We start from the raw sequence: 21,066 nt of genomic DNA on the forward strand, positions 1-21,066 counted from the left end.
AGCCCGGCCCAGATACTTGTCCTGCCCCGTCCTCACCGGCTGCCCCAGACCTGCCCTCGGAGCACTGACCGTAAGAATGTCCCCCCATCCACAAGGAGGGGCTACGGGTGCGGGGCAGCCAGGGGGGGTGTGCAGGGTGGGGGTGGGGGGCTGGGTCTCCGCCCAGCTGGCTGCTCTGCAGAGAGGAGCTGCTGCCGATCATGAGGTGAGGGGCCAGATCTCCGGGGCAGCTGCCTGACGGGTGGATCCGGGTGAATTCCACGAGGTCCTTGTTGTCCCTGTGTATCATAGGGACCACAGTCGGGGGGGCTCAGGATAGTCACCAGGCCACCCACCTGGCTCCTCACCCCAGCCTGTGACCATCAACCTTGGAGCGTGGGCGGTGGGGGGGGGTTTGGTGGCTGCTTGGAGGATCAGGAGAGACCCCAGGCTCAGGCAGCTCTTAGTGTCAGAGGCCTCCGTCCCGGCAATGCCCCGTTGGTGGAAAGGGAGTTAGCAGAGCTCCCCTCAAAGTGGGCAGACACCCCAGAAAGATGCTGAGGTGGAGGCACAGCCCTGCCTGCAACAGGCTGCTAAACCTGACATCCCATCCAATTTATCCCATGTGGGCTTGAGTGGGCAAGCCGGGGGTGCAGTCTGGCCCCTGCCCCAAAGGCCGAAGTCCCGGTTCTTACTGCAGCAGCAGCTCACGGCCCGAGAGCCCCAGACGGTCCTCACACAGGCGCGCCCTTTCCTCCTCGGCCTCCAGGTCCAGCGTGTGGGTGGCGCGGGGCCCTCCACCAGCTGCATGGGTGGGAGACAGCAGAGGGGACGAGGGTTGGGATGGCGGGGAGCCAGCAGCTAAAGCAAGCAGGGACCCCACTTCCAGCCAGGGTGGGTCTCCTGCCCTGTGGGCCTCAGGGGTCTGCCGAGGGCAGGTGAGGGGAGCCAGCGGGTTCACGGGGCAGGGGCAGGCCAGTCCGCCCTAGGAGGTACAGGACTGCAGACACGAGGAGGAGACAGGTGGGGGTGCCCAGGGTGCTTCCCAGGGAACTCAGGAGGGTGAACAAAGGTCCCCTGTCTCCCTCCCCATGGAGGGGCCTACCTTTGAAGGTGGGGGCTGCCCGGCCCTGCCGCCCGGTGCTGGCACCATAGGCCGTCTCAGGTCGGCTCACCGTGTCCTTCTGCCGGGCCAAGGCCACTGCGATGCCTACGGGCGGCTGGCGCACCTCTCCATCGCCGTGTGGGGCGTCGTGTTCCCGGCTTCGGGCACAGTCGGGCCTCTCCACCTCACCGGGGGCCTGGCCTGGGCCCTTGGAGGCCGGGAACTTCACGTCCTGCTGGGCGCAGCTGGCCTTGAGGCCACCCAGGCCCACAAAGGGCACCTTCTGGCCCACGACCAGCGCATGGCTGCTGTACTTGAGGAGGCTCTTCATGGCCGAGACCTCGTCGGGCGGGGTGGGCAGGTCCTGGGACAGAAGAGCTGCCTGCTGCAGGCCGCCGCCGAACGGGTCCAGGTAGGCGCCGCCCTTGCGCTCCTCGCTGATGGCCATGGCAGTGCCCTGGCTTGACTGGACGCTCCACGGGGGCAGGTGGGGCCCACCATAGCCCAGAGATGCCAGCTCCAGAGACTTGCGCTTGGCCTCGACCCCACTGGCCCCCGGCTCCACCTCAGGGGCCACCAAGTGCTGCTGATGCCGGATCCGGGCCACCTTCTGGGCCCCAGGGGGACCCACGGGCGCCTCCTTGCTGGCAGTCTTGTCTAAAGTGCAGCAGGCCTGAGTGACCTTCCCACCCAGCGGGTCCTGATGAACCGGCCGGGCACAGTCCTGTGAGGGGGCGGGCAACTCGAAGTAGCCGCCTTTGTCCAGACTGCCTTTGGGGAGCCCGGGGAAGGGGGCCTCGGGGCCTGCACTGTTGAGATACTCCAGACCCTTTAGCCGGGGGTTGAGGGCTGCCTCGAAGCCCCCAGGCCGCCGCTCACCCTTGCCCTCAGCCTTCAGGTGGGCATAGGAGACCCCAAAGGGTGTGGTGTGGTCAGGGGCCACGGCCCCATCAAGGTGCCGATCTTTGCCCTCACCTGCCACGGCACAGGCCTCGGCCGCCTGGAAGGGGCGGCTCTTGTCGGCCAGGTGTCCCACAGAAGGCACGAAGGTGGGCCCGCTGGCCTTCAGGTCCCGGGGGACTTTGTCCTGCAGTGGGCAGAGCCCATCTGGGCTGCCATGCAGCTGCAGGCAGGGGAAGGAGCCGGTGGCTGTGCTGAGGGGCGGGGGCGGCCCAGCGGGCAGGCCAGACGGCACAGTGTAGGATACGGCGTGGTGCAGCATTTGCCGCCGCTCCAGGCACTCGCTGAAGGCCGGCCCGGGCTCCGCGGGGCCCGCCGCCTCCTTGGTGCAGCGGCCCGAGGCTGCCATGCCCATGCTGGACCTCGCCAGCACGCCCCCTGCACAGCTGGCCAGGGCAGACTTGCCCATGTCGCCGTTGAGCACCTTGGTGTTGAGCAGGCAGGAGGCCAGGTGCTTGGGGCGGCCCTCGCAGGTGCCCCGGGGTGCGGCAGTGCCCTCTTTGCAGTGCCCGTCAGCCGGCACGGGCAGCACCAGCTTGTGGCGCTCCTTGCCGCCGTCGTCCTCTGCGACTGGCCGCTCCTTGCCCTCTGCTGCCTTGCCAGCCTTCTCTCTGCCCAGCTCTTTGCCCATGACGAAGTGGTCAAACTCCTTGGCGCCCTTCTGCAGGGGGCTGGCCTCGCCCCGGTCTCGGCTGCAGGAGCCAATGGGGTGGCCAGGGGCAGCCCGGGCCACGCCGGGGAAGTTGTGGTTGGCAGGGAGGAGCGTGGGCTGGGGGGGCAGGTTGCGCAGGTAGAAGTTATCTGCGTGTTGAGAGAACCAAGGTCAACTGGGAGCAGGGCCGGGGCTGGAGAGAGACTCCCCCAGGACCCAGGCTCCAGGTGGCTCCCCACTGCCAGCTGGCACTGACCCAAGGTTACTGTCTGAGGAAGGTTTAAAATTGTAAACTGCACATAACATAAAACTGACTGCTTTAACCATTTTTAAGTGTGATGTTCAGTTGCATTAAGTACATTCGCATTGTCTGTGCAACCATCACCACCATCCATCTCCAGAACTTCCTTATTGTCCCGACTGGAGCTCTGATCCCATGAAACTCTAACTCCCCAGCCCCTAGAAGGGTCTGACTGATGTTCAGCCACCCAGGAGATGGGAGCTGCAAACGGCCCGGTCCCCCCTGCCTGGCCCAGTGCCCGTGGGGGTTAGTGGAGGGCGGGCAGTTAGGAGTGGATGGCAGTGTGTGCTGACAAAGCCAGAGGGATGAGGTCCACGGCAACAGGCATCTCCTCTCACCCCACATGATGCTGGAAGCACAACCAGTTGGTTTTTTTTTTGAGGAAGATTAGCCCTGAGCTAACATCTGCTGTCAATCCTCCTCTTTTTGCTGAGGAAGACTGGCCCTGAGCTAACATCCGTGCCCATCTTCCTCTACTTTATATGTGGGACGCCTGCCACAGCATGGCTTGACAAGCGGTGCCATGTCTGCACCCGGGATCTGAACCGGCAAACCCCAGGCCACCAAAGCAGAATGTGCGTACTTAACGTGAGCCACTGGGCCGGCTCCCTGGTTGGGTTTTTACAAACAGCCATTAGAACCTCAAAAGCTGAAGGAGGCTGCTGCCTCACCATTGGTGAACAGCTAAGTGGACGGCAGTGCACATGGCATGTGGCGTGATGTGGCCAATGCACAGTGTGCTGTGCCAGGATGCCAAGCTACATGGAGAGGCGTCTGAAAGAGCCCACTGCGAGTGGGGCCATGCGCTGTGGACGGCTAAGTGCCTGGCTCTCGCTGGCCCCAGGGCATTGCTCAGACCCTCAGGAGGAAGTGAGACCCAGGGGAGACGTGTGTCTGAGAATGGGCTGGGTGTGAAGGCCCCTGCTCACCTACCTCCTGAATCCCCCAGGAGGCCCCCGGCCTCTCTGCATCTTAACTATGGCTATATCTCAGGATGGGGGGCTGGGTGGACCCTTTAAAAAAGGGGGGAAGGAAAAGGGTCCCAGTTGGCCATCCCCACCCCTAGCCCACAATCAGCTTTCAATGCCCCTGCAGCTCCGAGCCCACCCAGCCTGGGAGCGGATGGGTGTGCCCCCAGCTCCCTGCGCTGGTCCGTGGCCTGGGGGAAACCCTTCCTGCCAGGGTACAGCCAGCCCTGGGGACACCCACTGGTCTCCAAGCTGAGGCCGGTTACCATCTCTGGGGACCTTGGGAGCCCCCCTCTACACCGAGCTGAGGTGGCTGACAAGCAGCGCGGATATCCTGGAGCTGCGACAGCAGACAAGGCAGAACAAAAGAAATGTTTGGAACTTGTAAAACTGTCTTCAAGTCACGTAAATTCCTTGTCAATTTCCTGCTAATTAAAACAAGGGGAAGAGGGTCGCCTGGGCAAAACCTAATTAGCTCTTTTTCCAAAACCAAAGCATTCTTGGATGGGGCTCTACCACAACGTGGTGAAAGCCGAGAGGCCACCAGCACTCCAATGGGGACCTGGCTCTGGTTCACTGAGTTGGGTTTCTGGGGCTGGGACCACCTGCCTGCTCCTGACAAACACCATCCCAACAGCTGCATGTGCCGGGGCTGCCCTGGGAGTCTGGGGGCCCCAGCCCACGGGCGGTGAGGGGCTGTCCTCGGGGCAGCAGAGCACCTGGCCTCCAACCCTGAGGAGGCTTGGACTTCCTGGGTGTCTGTCCATCCCCGGGTTAGGGGTGGGGAGCTTGTCTGCACCGCTCCCAGCGGGCCAGCTCTAGGCCAGGCCAAGGCCCTAAGGTGCAAGATGGGCTCCAGGACATGGACATGCTGAGGGCCTGGAGTGGGAGGTCAGGAGAGAGAAGGGGATGGGGGATGGCCAGGGCAGGCAGGAGGGCTGACCACAGGCTCACCTCGCTGGGGACCCCTTCCTTCTCTGAGACCCCTTCACGACACTCTCCAGTTTAACTGCTGCCTCCTGAAGCCCTGCCAGGTGCCCTGTCGACCTCCCGGGCTCTGCTGGGTGCTCCGTGGGTCCCTTCTTTGCTCCACTCAGAGCCCTGGCCTTGGGGCTCCCTAGCATCCTCTCTTCATCCACCCTCCGCACCCGGGGCAGCCCCTCTCCTTGAGCCTGGTCAATCTCCCAACCCACCCCTCTGGCACTGACCCCCAAGACACCTCTGGCACTGTCTAGCCATCACCTAGATACCCCCACGAAGGCCCCTCAGCCCCTCTGCACAGAAGCTGAACTTACCCATCCCCTGTGAACTGCTGGCCCCTAGGTGCACCCCCTCCCGCAGCCGGGGCCATGAATCAGGGGTCATCTAGGACCCCCTATCCTTCAGGCTCCTTCCAGGGCCCTCATGGGACCCCACGTCCCAGTTCAAGGCCGTATCACTTGTCATCTGAAACATGGTAACTAACCCAATGGTCTCCCTGCCCCAGCTTCCTGGGTACCACCCCAGGGAGCGCTTCCCAAAATGCAAAAGAGATGTCACCCCACCCAGGAAAAATCCTGGAGATGGACACCAAGGCCTCCAGCCACTCCCTACACCTGTCCCATCTCCAGGCGACTGCATCTCCCACAGGCTCCTTGATGGGATCCACGCCCTCAAACTGGGACTTTTGCACATATGTGTGTGTGTGTCTCTATGTGTGTATGTGGTATGTGTGCGTGCTCTCCTGGGGGAATGCCCCTCCCACTGCCCCACCAGCCCTGCCTTCTTATCAGAGAAGCCCCAACCTCAGCCTCCCTTCTCCAGGGACACCTCCTGGGGGCCTCCTCCTGCCAAGAGGTGGGAGCCCCTCTCCTGTCCACTGGGCACAACGTGGCCCACCTGCCTGTAGCCTCTGTCTGTCCTCAGGCCCTGGGGTGGGGGTGGGGGACTTGGGCCTCAGGCCATCCAGTGAGGCGGAAAGTGCAGGCTTCTGGGGGGCCTCTTCTGCCCCCACCTGACGACATCCTCCCCTGAACTGCCCCTGGAACCCCTGAGCTGCAGGGGCAGGGCAGAGGGTGCAGGGCTGGGCCAGGTGCTAAGGGAGCTGGACACCACCCCCTCAGGGTCACGGTTACTTGAGACGCTTCCACCTGAGCCACGAGAGCTCCAGACAGCGTGCCTGTGTCTTCAGAGTGCTCACCTGACCCAGCACTTAACCTGCCACTTGGAGTTTAAATTTTCCAGGGGCCTGGGAAGCAGGCGCGCCCCACTCCTGCCCCTACCCCACCATGGCCCAAGACCCGGAGGGGAGGGTTCACCCAGGCTGGCCGCCTCTACCTGACACCCCAGAAGCTCCCAGTCCCGCCCTCCACCCCTCCAAGATCCCTTGGTCCCAGGCCCCTCATAGTCTGACGCCAGCACTTGCCTTTTTGGGTTCCATAGAAACGATGTTGCCCATAGAGAACATTGCTGTTTCCATGGTGATCCAAGTGGCTCATGGGTAGGAAGGTGGATGCCAGACTCCCCGAAAATCTGGGGTACCCTGGAGCTAGGGAAGCAATGAGATTGGCTGCAGAAGCGCCTCCAGGCCCCCCGGCCCGCACTCCCCTGACCCCAGGGAAGTGAGAAGCCGGCGGGCGGCCCAGGAGCGACGCCCCACGGAGCCCAGCTCGCAGCCCGCCGGTGGGAAATCAACCCATCAATACATCATATTAACTCTGACTCGACTAATACCATCCCTCCGGTGCGGCACAAATTGAATTGCTGATGGGCTGGGGAGAGGGGAGGATGGAGGAGGGCCTCTTTGATGTCTCTCCCAGCAGCACTTAGCGGTGAGGGAGCTGCAAGGCAGGGCAACAAAAGGGGCTCTGGAGAGGTGTCTCAGAGGAGGGAGACGTGGTGGACGGAGGTTCCTGGCCAGGAGAGTCAGGGCCAGACACCGCCTCAGCCTGCGCCATCTGACAGGACGAGCAGGGATGGCGCGGCCTGGGGTGGCGGCCTTCTACCTTGCTGGAAGCAGCAGGCGCCAGGCTCTCCAGCGGCCAGGCCTCCTCTGAACTCTGACATCAGCAAAGGGAGCTAGTTCCCAGCAGGGGCAGCATAGCCCCCAAAGGAGTTCCCAGCGTCGGTCCTCAGCCCTGAGACCCTCCCTGGTGCCTCCCAGTCATGCCAGGCAAGACCCCCTCTGTCCCTCTGAGGGGCCTAGTCTGTCTCCCAGTCTGGCCCTGCCTAGCACAGGAATGCTAGCCACACCCTGGAGCTGGCCCCACTTGTCGGCCTTGGACTCTGGGGGGCTCTGGCCACCTGGACTCACACTCTGCCCCCCAGAAGGGATGAGGACAGACAGAACTAACCAACGGCCCGGGGGCCCATGACAAGGCACAGCAGGCAGGACACTTGTCTGCTGGACATCCAGAGCCTCCAGCCACTGGGAACAGGGCGCCTCACCACTGGGTGCTCCCCACCAGGTCCAGCAAGGAGGGGCAGGGTGGGCAGAGGGCCTGCAGCTGGGGAGGCCAAGTCACCGCTGGGCTGGGGTGGGCAGGACGCTGTCTTACTCCAAAATTCATGCCTTGAGCTAATGCCCTGAACGTTCGCCCCATGGAAAACAGGCCCCAGAGGAGCTCCTCTTGGGGACCCCATCATTGTCCCGAGACCCACTGGCTACTGGGAGCGGCTTCCCATCCGACTTCTGGGCTCCCTTGCCTGTGATAAGGCAGCAGGAATCCTGGGGTTTCCCCAGGGAGTGGCGGCCGCGGGGACAGAGCGAGGGAGGAGCCTGTGCAGGGCCCTGCAGGCGGCAGTCCCCAGGAGCGGGCGGCAGGCTGGCTACCAAGGCGCGGGTGTGAGTGCCCGTCATAGATGTGCCCTGATGAAAGGGAGCCGTGAGCCACAGCCTAGGGAAGAGGGCCGCTGGCAACCCCTCTTAATGCGTCAGAATGAAGTCCCTGACAAGTCCCGAAGCAGAGAGCTCCATGCATCTTGCTCATTAACTGTTTTCTGAGCTCCTTTTATGACAGAACCCCTCTGCTGTTTCAGTGGCCAAGCATTCCACGGAACACACTCTGAGTAACCCCTTTCCAGAAGGGGCAGGCTCAGAACCACAGGACAAACCTCCAGGCCCACATGTCCCCAGAGAGCCCAGGACATTTGCCCGTGGCCTGAGGCTGGCCTGCCTGGACGCTGAAGCTATTGAGATGGAGGGTGGAGGCCGGTGCAGCCTGGCCTCCATCTTGGTACCAGGGGGTGGCTGTGGGTGCACTGTGGGGGCAGCCCTGGAGCCCGCCGTGAGCATCCCAGGAGACGCCTCGGCAGGCTCGAGGCCGAGGGGGAGCCATGTCAGTGTGGGTCAGGCTATGGAACCCAGCTCAGAGGTGAAGATGGACAAGGGGCAGGGGGCAGAGCTCAGAGTGAGAAACGGTCAGGCAGCAAACGCGGTTACTCCAGGATCGCACAGGAACAAGGTCCCCAGTCCAAATGGGGCACACTGCACCCCAATCCCGGGGGGCCCCTCGGCAGTGGCAGGCTACCATTCAGACCCTAAAGTTGCAGTTTGATGTTCTCTGGCCCAGTGGGTCCAAGGTGAAGCTGTGGAACACTATCCCCAAGAGATGCTCCATGTAGAATGCATCCTGGATCCCACACGCTCGAGGACGGCTACCCACACCAGCCCCATTTGGAGGCTGGTGACAAGCACACATAGTGAAGGCTCCGAGGAGTCCCTGGATATCTCCCACTCAGGGCTCACACCTCCGGCTCGTCTGAGGACTCGGGCAAGGTGCCCGCTGCCACCCTGGCCTGTCCCCCTGCAGCCCCCCTTGCAGAGGGCACGGGCTGAGTCCGGAGAGCCTGGCCAACTGGCCTGGTTTCTGTACCGAGACACATCTGGAGCAGCTGTTTCCTAGATTAAACGCAGCTCCTGGAAGACTTGACAAAAGCTGAGAGCCAGGCGGGTGGGGGTGGCTGGGGTAGGGGGCAGAGGCCCATGTGTGCTATACGGAGGGGGCTAAACCCCACAGCTGTCCCCCTTTAATTGGCTGCTGTTAAATGTTTTACGGGGCCTCGTTTTGGTAAACAGAAGTCTGTAAATTCCTCCCTCCCAGACGCCGGTTCCCAGGCAGACCCCCCAGTGACCCCTGGGAGGTCCGGGCGTCCCGCCCACCCATCCTCCGAGGGGAGCAGGCCTTCAGCCGGCTGAGTGGTGGGCTCCTTCATGCCCAGCGCCCTTCAGGGGCAGTGTGAGGGCAATGGCTCTTCGTGTCCCTCCACTTCTGACCCCGAGCTGGTGGAGCAGGGGCAGAAATCTACCAGGGGCCCCAAGCCCCTGCCTCCCCCGTGTTCAGCCTGCCCGAGGCCCCTCCTTCTGGGACCCCAGAAGGGGAATTAAGGCTGGGGGAGGAAGGCGGGGGCAGATGGGGGTGACGGAAGAAGAAATGGAGAGAGCCTGGGCCAGGGGGCTGGGTGGGGCGACCTGGTGAGTGTGGGGAAAGAGGCCCAGACGGGTGGGGATGAGGGGGCAAAAAGAGGAGGGGTCAAGTCCTCCCTGCCTGGCCACAGAAAGGCCCCTTTCTCTGCCCCAACAAGACCGTACTCTCTGAACTGAAGACGAAAATACAAAATGATTTTTATGAATCAGAGCAGCTGTTCTGAGACGAGAAGCCAGGGCTGCTGTGGCCGGCTCAGGTGACGCTGGGTCCTTGAAGGGGCTGCAGCAGAGAATGTGGGGGCTGTTTCTGGGGAGGGCTAGGGGATCAGGGGGGGTGCAGGGTGGCAGGCACAGGACACCAGAGCAGGGCGTGCTACAGACACACCAAGGCGGCTCGGCGGCAGGGTGGGGGCTGGACGCCGTGGAACCCAGGGCCAGAGCTCCTCAAACTCACATTCTTAAGGCGGCAGCACGGTCTAGGATCCCCCTTCCCAAACCCACACATCCCTTGGGGTTGGGGTTGCTGGGCTCACCCTAACAGACAAGTGGCCAACCTGTGTAAAGCAAGTGCCCACGGTGAGGAGCTGGGCCCCAGACCTGCTGTCCCTGGGTCCCCCTGCCCTTGGAGCCCTGGGGAGGGGCCCTGGGCCTCAGTGGAGTCTCACTGAGGACACCCCCCCATCCTGCCCCCACTGCTGTGAGCTGCCAGAAAACTCAACCCAATCCTATAAGTGACAGTGGGGGACAAAGGGTCAACACCATCAGAACCTGATGAGGTGTAATGAAATGGAAGCGGTCAAGGGCTGGGCAGGGATGGCATATATCAGGTCTCTGGGGCCGTGAGGCAAGGTGACCACACCCTTCAGCCCCCCGGTACCCCCTGGGCCTTCTTGGGCCACGTCCGGAAGGTCAGGGATGCCGGTGGGAAGTGTGCGGAGCGGATAGGAAGAGAGGGGTCAGCAGGCAGCCTGCCCGGTGGGAACCTCCAGAGGGCAGGGTCTGAAGGACAGAGGGGTGGGAGGGTGGGCAGGGCACTTCACAGGGGAAATGCGTGAGGAGGTGGGGGCCCTGGGGTGGGGGGCTTCTCCTGCCCCCGAGTGAAGGGGCGGGGGCCCCGGAGGACACAAGGCCTGCTGCAAGCCTCTTGGCCAAGAGGCAGGAGGGTGGCCCCCCAGGGCACACACGGGCCGGCGCCTCCGTATCTGCCTTCCTCCCTCGGTGGGGTGACCTCAGCCCCACCCATCTGGCACCTCACTTCTCCTAGGTTTCGTCACAGCACCTTCCCAGCAGCTAAGGTGCCCGCGACCCCACCTGCCCCAAGCCAGGCCCAGCACCTTCTTCCTCACCAAGCCGGGGAGGTGGCAACCGCCCCCTCCCAGGGACCAGCCTCCTGACGTCTCTTGGGAGGCTGGACGCTGGGAGTGCTCCGGCCAGGCCCGGGAAGGGTGTGGTCAGCCATCCAGAGGACGAGGATTCCCCGGGGGTGAGGGAACCCCCCAGCACAGGGTCACCTGGGAGCCCCCACTCCCAGGCCCACCGAGCTCAGCACAGACACGGCAGGTTTAGCAAACTCTTCTTGAGGCCTGACGCACAGGCTCCAACCACCTCTCCCCAGGGTCCTGCCCCAGTTCCCTGCCCACTGCCTCCACGCTCACGAGACAAGACCCTGTGCCACCTTGACAGATGGCATTGCCACCTCCCTGGAGGGCAACACCCACCCTGATCCTGAGGCTCAAATTGCTAGAAAGTTCTCCCCACCGTCGAGCCTTGAGCTGCAGCTCCCCACACCATGCCTGGCTGAGTCCTTGACCAATGGGGCAGGGAACCTGTACCTACACAGCCATACCTGGCGGGCTCCGAGGAACCCATGTCGGGCTGTCTCTACTGCCCTGACCTGTCAGAGGCCACATCTCCTCTGGGTCAGGCTACCTCCAGGCCTCAGCGGTGGGGAAGGCCCCTCTCAATGAAGCCCAGCAGAGCCCCCACCCCTGTCCATGTCCTGCCAGCCTTGACGAACGCCACCCTTACTCCACCCACCATGACCCCCGCCGAGACGCCCAGGAGACACCAGGCCTGGCAAACAGCTCCGGCTCCTGGGGCCCTGGCATACTCAGGATTCTGCCACACTGCCAGGGTGGGGGCCCCGGCCCAACACCCAACACTAACTGGGTGCTAGCTCTCTCCTGTGTGACACCCCTTTCACTCAGGGTGTCAATGTGTTTCAACTGGGGTGCACAGGTCTACTAAACCAGAGCAACCACTCAGAATGCTGGGTAAGAAGGATTCTGAGGCTGCGACCACATGCAGCAGCAAAAGTGCTGTGCTGCCATCAACTAATAATGTCTGCCCTGAGTACAGGAGAGGCATTGGCAGTGAGTTGGCAGGACATTTGCCACCCCTGCTGTAGTATCTGAAGTAAGTCACCTGGAACAGCCCCCTCCCCAAGCCCTCCCTGCTTCCTACCAAACGCCCCTGCGTCCAGCCCTAGGCCCCTCACACTCGCAGTCAGAACCCCTGGGCATCCAGGTTGTGTGTTCGAAGTGCAGCTCCCAGGATTGATCACCCTGGACTTTGTTGAGAGGAGCCGAGCGAGACCCCTTCTTGGGGCTGGAGTGGGTTTTGGCAGCTCAGCCCCTCAGGGTGTGTCCAAGCCTCAGCCTTCTGTAGCCAGGGGCTGGGGCCCGTGTAGACTTCTGCTGCATTCCAGCCCGTCAAAGGCGGCCCACCACACCGGCCTGTGGGGCCCCGGTTCAGGCGCTCCACACACTCACTGACCCCCAGCCACCCCAGGGAGGGTCCTGGCAGCCTCCGTCGGTTCCCAGGCTGAGAGCCGGGGAGGTGCCAGGCTCCCGCAGGCACCTCTGGACCAGAAGCAGTGGGCAGCCTGCCCAGGACACGGGCGGCTGCGGACGGTCCCGGGCTCCTGGCACGTGCTCTGCCCGGGGCAGCAAAGCTCTGGCTGCAGAGAGCAGAAACGCAGAGCTCGGCCAGGGCCCCTGAGGGAGTCGGGGCCTGAGGGCTGGGGAGAGCTGGGAAAGACAAAAGAAACTCAGAGCTTGGAGCTAGCTGGCGGGACCCCCAAAACCTCCACCAACACCCCAAAGCTGCTCCGACTGCCACCCTGCCCTGCCCCCCAGACCTCCTGTCCGTGGCTTCCTCACCCTGGCCTCCCATAGGCTCCAAACCCCCCAGGGGGGTGTCCTGGACACTCACAGGCCATGCTTGGGGGTCCCAGATGCTTGGGGACACAGAATGCCCAGAGCCAGCCCCCGACAGACATGCAGTGGACAGGTGCACCTGCCTGGGCAGCAACAGCGCGTCTCTCCCCCCGCAGTCAGACCCAGGGCTTCCCACACACACGTCCCTGCTGCAAATGTCAACCCAGGACGGCGCCAAGGCCCCCAGCTCAGCAGGGGACAGCTGCTACAGGGGACACGTGAGGACATGCGGATCTGAACGGCTGTCCTGGTAAGAGCGGTGTGCAGCTGGGGAAACTGAGGCTCCGAGGTGCCACAGCTCTCCCAGCCTCCTCGCCAGGTGCCAAGGACGTGAGGCTAATACAGCTCTCAGGCTGTAAAGACACCCTTTGCAAAAGGCAGGTGCCTGGGTCCTTGTCGCACACAGTCCCTAGCGCCCTCCGGCTGTGGGCATCTTAGCCCTGGGCCCCATAGCTGCCTCCACACCAAGAGCCCCACTGAGTCCTGGCATAGGGACCAGCGGGAGCTGGGGAAGGAGCTGCCCAGTCCCGACACAGGGTAGGCGGAGGGAGACCTGGTTCAGAAGGCAGCCGGGGTGGGGGAAAGGAGAGGTGAGGCTTCGGGTTGGACTCTGGACTCAAATCCTGTCACACACCTTCTTGAGCCTCCATTTCCTTACCTGTGAAATGGGTGAACAGCCACCCACAGATGCGGGTATCGCCGGGAAAAGTAAATGAGGTGAGCGTCACATCAGGGCCAGGGCCAGGTACAACACCATCATCCTGAATGCCACCAGGTGGACCTAGAACCAGGGACTGGTCCCGGGATCCCTGCCTCAGGGCCACCTGCAGCTGCAGGAATCAGGCCCGCACGTGCACACCAGGGCAGGGCTCTGGCGCCCACAGTGCTCAGGGCAGGACCCCCGCCCTCAGCAGCTGACAGGACAAGGAAAGAAGCATGCGAGGGAAATCGTGGTGAGCTGGGCTCTGGCTGCGACAGAGACCTGCCGGAGCGTGAGACTCGGGCCCGTCGGCAGGAAGGTGGTGCCCTGATGGGGAGGCAGGCCGAGGCCAGATGCAGCCAGGGGCCGAGGACTCAGGGAGGGCTGGCCACGCAGAGCCCTGAGAACGCTCTGCAGGGGTGAGAGGTCCAGACAGGATGACTTCCCTTGCCTGTGGCAGCCCTGACCCCCATGTGGGGATCTGGGAGCTTAGGCCCCTCCCCTACAGTGTCCTCCTGTAGCCACGGGTGGGCATGGGTGGGGGCCAGGAAGGAGGGCGACGGGTGCCACTCAGACATGGGGGCATCTCCACCGGGCTGGGGGGAGAGCACTAGCGGGTGATCGCTAGTGGTCCTGTGAGGGCAGATTCAGAGGCCATTTTAGCCACTGGGGAAACTGAGGCCAGGAGAGAGAGGAGGAGCTGACAGGGTCTGGGAGAAAGGGACTCAGAGAGGGGCAGGTGGAGGGCCCTCTAGACAGTTCCAGAAGGTGGAGGTGTGGGAGCCAGGAGGCCTCCAAGGTCACAGGAAGGTGGTGGGCTCTGGGTGGGACCTCTGTCCCTCACACAGACATGCTCCTGGCTCCCACTCGCTCCCAGAAGCCCCGGCAAGCCCTGAGATCTCAGAGGGGACAGAGGGGGAGTGAGGGGCAGCTGGCGGCACGCGGGGAAGCTCGGGGGCCGGGAACAGCAGGGACCACTGGATAACTCTTTGGTGTAGCCCCTGCCTCACTGGAGGCCTGCCCAGCCCTGGATGCACAAGCGGCTGCAGGGATAGGTAAGGCTCTGACAAAGAGGCCAGCCAGGCTGACGGCCAGGGCTGGCACGTGTGCCCACTGCCGCCTGAGGCTCCCCCTCCAGGTGGCACAAGAGACCACAAGTAGCCTAGGCTGCAGAGCACAGCAGCTCCGGCCCCCACCCCTCCCCAGCTGAGCCCCCAGGAACAGAAGTCCCTTTCATCCGCCCTGTGGGTGGTCCCAGCCAGGCAGCTGGGGGCTGGGGTGGGGAGGGAGGGGGCCAGGCTCGCTGACAATAGGACCAGCTGTGCTGCGCCCCCGCTCCCCTCAACCCACCCAGGGCAGGCTTGCTGGACACTGGCTCACCCCTGCCCTGGGCCAGTCCCACCGCCCATTTGCACCCTAAGCTCCAGAGGGGGACATGCAGGCTCTGGCAGGATCCCTCACTTGGGTGAGCCTAGGGGGCCAAGAGGCTGGGGGACTGGACAGACAGGCTCTGGCCCAGGCCAGATGTTCCAGGGTGGCTCCTCCAGCTCTGGGGTGCCTCCCTTGCACCCCAGCTGCTCCACCAGGGAAGCAAGAAGCCCGAGCCCACACTCTGGCAGCTGCCCCCCAGATGGTGGGCTGGGTCCACGAATGGAGGGGGGAGCCCTGCCTGCAGTGGGGGGCACCTGGCCCACCCAGCCCCCACTCGCTGCTGGCCCTGGCCTGCCTGCCCTTAAGATAAGAAACCCTTCAGGGGCCCAGCCCTGGCCAGCCCCGGACACGGGAGGGAGCGGTGAGCTGGCTTTTCAGGGCACCTGCCTCCCCATCCATCCTGGAGGCTGTGGAAGGAAGCGGGATGAGGGTGTGAGCCAGACCTCTGAACAGCCCGCCCAGGCAGCCCACCGTGCCTGTCGGCCCCCACCCTCCGGCCGTGTCGCGTGCCCCCCGCCCGCCTCCTTCCCCACACCGCCCCCCCCGAACACACACGGCAGAGAAACAGGCCCCGGCACGCGGGGAGCCAGCTGGCACCCAGTCAAACTAGCAGCCAGGCACGCTGCCAGGGCAGCCAGCCAGCAAGCGCTGCCACTCGCTCCAGCCCCGCCCGCCCGCTGGCCTTTACGCTCCGAGCTCACAGCGAGGCAGCCGCACCACGTGGCCTGTCGGGGAGTGAGGCTGCAGCAGACAGGCGGGCAGAGGGCGGAGGGCAGGGGAAGCCCCACAGGAAGGGGATCCCGAGGTGGGGCAGCTCAACTGAAGGAAGAGAACGGGAGACGGCAAGGGGGTAAACTGAGGCATGGGCCTGGGAGGTGCATGTGGTTGCACGGTCCCCTGGATAGACACACACTAGCTACCCTCAGGCGGAACCTGTCGGGTTGGGGGGTGTTCTCCCCTCGACACCTCCTGCCTCCCCCACACCCGTCTTCAGACCTGAGGTGTACTCTGCTCCGCACCCACCCTGTGTTCCAGAGCCTGGGTGAGTGGCCAGAGGCCACGTCCCACTTCTCCTTGTTCTGCATCCACCTGTGCTTGCCCACCAAGCCCACAGTCCTGACACACCTGTCTTCCCGACTAGACTGTGAGTATGGCCAGCTCAAGGAGGTGCTGGTGGTGTTTCGGGGCTGGGTGGACAGACAGATGCCCACTAGCCCTCAGGGCTGGCTTCAGAGGGAGAGGCCCAGCCTCGACCCCTCTTCCTGCTCAGACCAGCCACGCCTCGAAGGAGCTGCCTCTCCAGGATGCAGGATGGGGCCAGCGCAGGCCAGAGTGCCACCCCCACACTGGCCTCCCACCAAGACAGGTGGACTCTCATGGGCCCAGGGCTGAGGGCATGGGGGCAGGCAGCCGTTGGCTCAGGGGAAGTGAGTGACTGGAGGCCGTTGAGGGCACTCTGTCTGCAGGCCGCCTCCCACCCCAGCCTCCCAGCAGCCCCCAGAGGGACGGGGGCACCTTCTCCCCGGGGCCCCAGGGCAGGTGGTGCTGCCCACAAACCGCCCTCCTTGCCGGCGAGATCCCTAAGGGTAGGAGAGAGGGGAAGGGGATGCATGGCTCCTGATGCAGGGCTGCTGCCACTCCTGGGGCCGACCAGGGGCCACCGTTGCAAGAAGGGGAAACCAAGTCAGGCAGCCTGGGGGCACCCACGCACCTGTGGCTGGGCCAGCGTCGGGCCGTGGCGGTTACTTCGGTTGAGGCAGTCCCACGTGGCTGGTGCAGCCCTCCCCCAGGCTCAGCCACCCTCCTCCCTCCCGCAGACATCCTGGGAGCCAGATGCTCCTGCCAGGGCTGCAAGTGTGCCCAGCAGACACAGAAGGCGGGAGGGCTGGAAGGGGCAGGGGGGTGAGTGGTGCCAGGAGGGCAGGGGGCCCACCCACGGCCAGTCCAGGAGGCCCCAAACCAGGGTCTGGACTCATCTGCACCAGGTCGCCCCTCAGGGAGGCTGCTAAGAGTGCAGCAGTGGGAAGCGGAGGTGGGTCTGGGCCAGGGACCCTGCTCTGCCCACCTGGGTCCTCAGAGCCAGTCTGGCCTCCCCTCCGCCAGGGGAGAGAACTGCTCCTTATCACCTGTCCAACATGTGTGCTCCACACAGAGCTTAAAGCCCAGATTATTCTAACAACTGTCCCTCACTCGTCACCTGTCCTGTCTGGAAAACAGCCCCTTTCTTATTGCACAAAGAGAGATTTCTCTCGCTCTCCAGCAGCGCCGGGCGCTAATCTCCCAGCCTGGAACATGGGCGGCGACGGTCGCGGTGTGTGGGTCCGTGCGCTCTGCAAACACAACGCCCGCCGCTCAGCAGTCATTGAGTTACGGCGGTGCCAGTGCCAGGAGCGGAGAGCCCTCTGTGCCCGCTGCCAACTGCAATTACCTCTCCGCGTGCCAGCCGCTGCCAGGCTTAACCCTTCCCACGCCTCGGGGAACTGGACGGCCGAGCGGATACTGGCAACCAGGGGCCAGGGACATTGGGGCCCAGGGCCACCACCCACGTCACAGCGCCAAGGGGCTGAGCAGACAGCAGGAGCTGGGTGGGGGGTGCCCCACCCTGGGAAAGCCGAGGGGAGCCTCAGAGACCTAGAAGGGCCTCCAGCGGCCCTCCTGCCAGCCACCTGGCCTGAGATCGATGCTTATTCACAGGGCACCTACTGTGCACACAGGGGCTGCGTCCCATGGGGAGGCCAGGCCTGGGAGGGACTCCATTGTTCTAGGCCAGGCCCCGAGGGTGGCAGCTGAGAATGTTGACAGCTCTCTCCTCGCTGCCCCTCCCTCCCAGCTGGCACATCTGGAGCCCATGCTTCCCTGAGTCGGAGAAGGTGGGTGCAGCCCGGACCGGCTGGCCCAGCTGTGCTCCATGTTTCCTTGGCTCTCAGAGCCCTCCCAGCTCCACCCTCTTCTCTCCCTCTCTGCCCATCTGTGGTGCACATCTGGCCAGGACCACTGCCTGGCGGGGCCCACCCCTCTTTCCAACCAATTACCACCTCCCCCATGGAGGCTTCCTCTGCTGGGAGGCAGCCCCTCGCCAGAGCGCTTGGCAGTGTCTGCCAGCCAGCTCTTGCCTGCCACAGCCGGGGAGCCCTCTGCCTCGCCACTGGCCCTGGACACCACGTCGGTGGCTCCAGCCGCGGGTGCTGCCGGGAGCCCAGGCCCCTGACTTACCTTCGTGCGAGTGGGAGAACCAGATCTGGGAGGCGGTGGGGTGGGGCCCACGGTAGGCCTGCTCCGAGGGGGAGGGGGCGGGGCCGCTGGGGTGCGCAGAGGCCGCCGAGCCCAGGCTGCCAGTGAGGAAACTGCCCATGAAAGAAGAGGCCGGAGAGTTGCCCATCAGACGGCTGCTGGCTGTGGACACAGGGGGTGAGAGTGAGTCTGGGCAGCACCCCCACCAAGGAGCCCCTCTCAGGGCCGACTCTCCAGTCCCAAGCTCCCTGGGGCTTTTGTCTTCAAATCCCAAGCAGCCCAGGTGGGAGAAGCTGCCCACTCGAGCCCCGATGGTCACACTCAGGGTCCAGAGGTCCTGACGCCCTCCTGTTACTGCAAAACCCCCAAGAATGGCGCCCACTCCCACCCCATCAACCAGGGGCCAGGTTCTCTACTAAATAAACACTCAGGGTCCAGGGGAGCAAACGGCCCTGTGGGTGGGTCTTCCCTTTGCGGGCAGAGTCCCTGACTCCCCTAGGCCCAGGCGGTGGGCAGCTCCACGGCCTCAGCCACCAGCGGACCTGACAGAGGCCAGCTGTTTCTCCCCACCCGCTGGGCGGCACTTGGGGGGGCTAGCCTTTCCCCACAGTGGGGTCCTCAACCTTCTCCCCTGGTCTAATTAACTGGTTCATCAGACTGGGTGCCTTGTCTTAGGTGAGCAAGAGGAGAAACTGAGGCAGAGGAAGAAGGAAGGATGGGCAGAGCCTGAGGATGAAGTGTATGGATCTGCTTTTAAATCCCCCCGAGGCTTTCTCAGGGTCAGGCCCTGACTGGCGGGCATGGAGATGCAGACAGCCAGCCTGTGCAGCCTGCCCACCCCAGCTCTCCATGCCCGCCAGCCCACCTGCACCCTCCGCCACGGGGTCCCCTCTCTGCCCAAGTCCAGTGGCCAAGGCCAGCCCCAGGGAGCTTCCCTGGGTTTCCATGGCGACCAGTGGCTTACACAGGAAGGATATACGGGCACACAGAGTGCTGGGCGCCTGGTGGGTGGTCTGGGGCTGCACTGCTTGGCCCCCACCCCGGCAGGGTGCCCTGGCACCTTGTCACCACAGTTCCATGGGCAGTGAGCCTGGCTTGGATCATCCCAGGAGTGGAGAGCAGGGACCTGGGGGCTCGCCACCCCATCAGACTGAGTGGAGGGGCCTGGCGGGGTTTGCAGGGGTTCTGGGGGCCCGGGGAGGCTGCAGGCCCGGCCCAAGGTGAGTCAGGGTTGCTGTTTCCCTGCCCGGGAGGCAGGGGGAATTTGTGAATTTGTGATGCCTCATTCAGCCTGGCCCTGCCTTGGGAGCTTCCCAGACACGGGTGACTCAGCAGCAGAGAGGCGGCAAGGCCCGGAGTAGGGGGGGTGGGGGGCTGCCCCAGCTGGCCGGGACCCTGGTACTCTCCTCCCCTCCGCGTGTGAATGGGACATGTGGACAAAGGGGGCCTCTCCTGGGCCTGGGCCACAGAGGAACAGCCTGTGAGCGCTGGCTGGGGATTGGGGCACAAGCTGACTTCTGTGGTGGGTGTCAGACTGCAGGGAAACCCTGAAAGGACCCAGGGGCAGGGGGTGAAGGTGCCCAGGAGCCAGGGACTTCCCGGACCGCAGGGCTGGGACTGCCATGGGCCATGGCCAGACCACAGGCGCGTCCAGCCAGGGGAGGGGACTCTGGGCTGGGAAGGGAAGCGTTGCCCTCCTGGGGCTGGGGCAGGCAGGAGGAGCAGGGCGGGAGAGGGAGGGCGGCCTCTGCTGGGCTCCAGGGACCCTGGGGGGGGCATGCCTGTGGAATGAGTGAGGCCTCTTCCTGCCTCACCCAGGCCCGCCCCAAGTCCCTCAGGCCTTCCCGCCCCCACACCCTCCCAGGGAAGTCCCTCCCACCCTGCTCCTCCCAGGGACAGTGGGAAGCAACCGAGTCCAAAAGTCGGGTCTGGATAAAGGATTTCTCCAGGAGTTTGGCCTGGGAACCCCGCACCTTGAGCTCTCCCACACCACGGCAGGCGGGGGCGGCAGGGCCCCGGGCTGGGCAGGAAGCACAGCTCCCATCCCATAGGCCCTTCCGGTCCTCGGATCAGGGAAACCGAGGCGCGGAGGCAGCTCCCTCACAGGGCGTCCCACGGCGCGGGGGGGGGGGGGGGGGGGGGGTCCCTGCAAGGGCAGCAGGCAACCTCTGAAGACCCACCACCCAAGCCCCAAGGCACCAGCCACCTGGGGCTGGGCAGGTGGGGAGCAAACCTGAGGCCGGTTGGGGCATCTGCCCCAACTGGACCCCTAAGCTGGAACCTGGGGTGGGGAGGCTTGGGCCACTGGCTGTCACGCCCCCTGGGAGGCTGATCCCGGTCTTGGAAGTACCCTGCTCTGATACCATCCCAGAAGCCGGGGGTCCCACTGCACTGGCTTTGAGGGGTGGCGCTGCAGCTCAGCCAGGCCCCGGTCCTGGCTCCACAGGGCAGTGGACTCGCCAGTGACAGGCTGTGCTTCCTGCTGCGGCCAGAGCTCCCAAGCCTGGGGCTCCCCTGGCTCCACGCCTGCCTGTCTCCCGACTTGGGGGTCCCTCTTGGGGTGCCTCCTTACAGCTGGTTTCTCTGAGTCCATGAGGAAGGGACCCTTACTCCAGAGTGTGGGAAATGAGGAGCGTGGGACAGCGTTCCAGCCCAGCTCCCCTGCCCCGGCCTCAGTCCTAGGCTCCCCAGGGCCCCGCTTTGCTGCCAGCCTTCAGGGCCACCCCTGGCCACCAGAGCTAACCCAGCTGCCCCTGCTGTGCCACCTCTCCTGGCCTCGGGGGTGGCTCGTGGGCCCCCAGTGTCCAGACTCAGGCTGGACCATCCAGCTGGGGGGCTTCTCCACTCCTTTTGCCTTTCATGTTGAAAACAGAAGAGCCTTGTAATGCAAATAGTATGTCTTTACATCTTTTACATCTTCCTTAGAAAATGTTCTGGCGGCATCGAAAAGGAAAGAAACAGAGATCGTCAGTGACCCTACTGCCCTCAGAGCACAGGCTACAACCGTTCCACAGACCACCTTCTGGGTACTCGCTCCGATACAGAGCCACAGGAGTCCTTCACCACGCCCCAACTCCACGCGTGGACATCCTCCACCCTGGGGTCACCGTGGGAGAC

General features: G+C 64.2%; 1 protein-coding gene across 9 annotated transcripts in view; it reads right to left on the bottom strand.

Moving 5' to 3' along the window:
* The window catches only part of BAHCC1 (BAH domain and coiled-coil containing 1), a 77,062-nt gene that overhangs the window by 20,651 nt on the left and 35,345 nt on the right, over nt 1-21,066 (bottom strand). For all 9 annotated transcript variants that reach the window (XM_070561336.1, XM_070561340.1, XM_070561343.1 and 6 more), the window contains 5 exons: nt 17,932-18,111; nt 6,370-6,492; nt 1,085-2,845; nt 675-783; nt 70-278 (listed from right to left, as the gene is read on the bottom strand). In XM_070561336.1, the coding sequence (XP_070417437.1) occupies nt 70-278; nt 675-783; nt 1,085-2,845; nt 6,370-6,492; nt 17,932-18,111 (2,382 nt within the window). The remainder of the gene's footprint in view (nt 1-69; nt 279-674; nt 784-1,084; nt 2,846-6,369; nt 6,493-17,931; nt 18,112-21,066) is intronic.

This window comes from Equus przewalskii, chromosome 10 (genome assembly GCF_037783145.1).
Source record: "Equus przewalskii isolate Varuska chromosome 10, EquPr2, whole genome shotgun sequence".
NCBI classification, from domain to species: domain Eukaryota; kingdom Metazoa; phylum Chordata; class Mammalia; order Perissodactyla; family Equidae; genus Equus; species Equus przewalskii.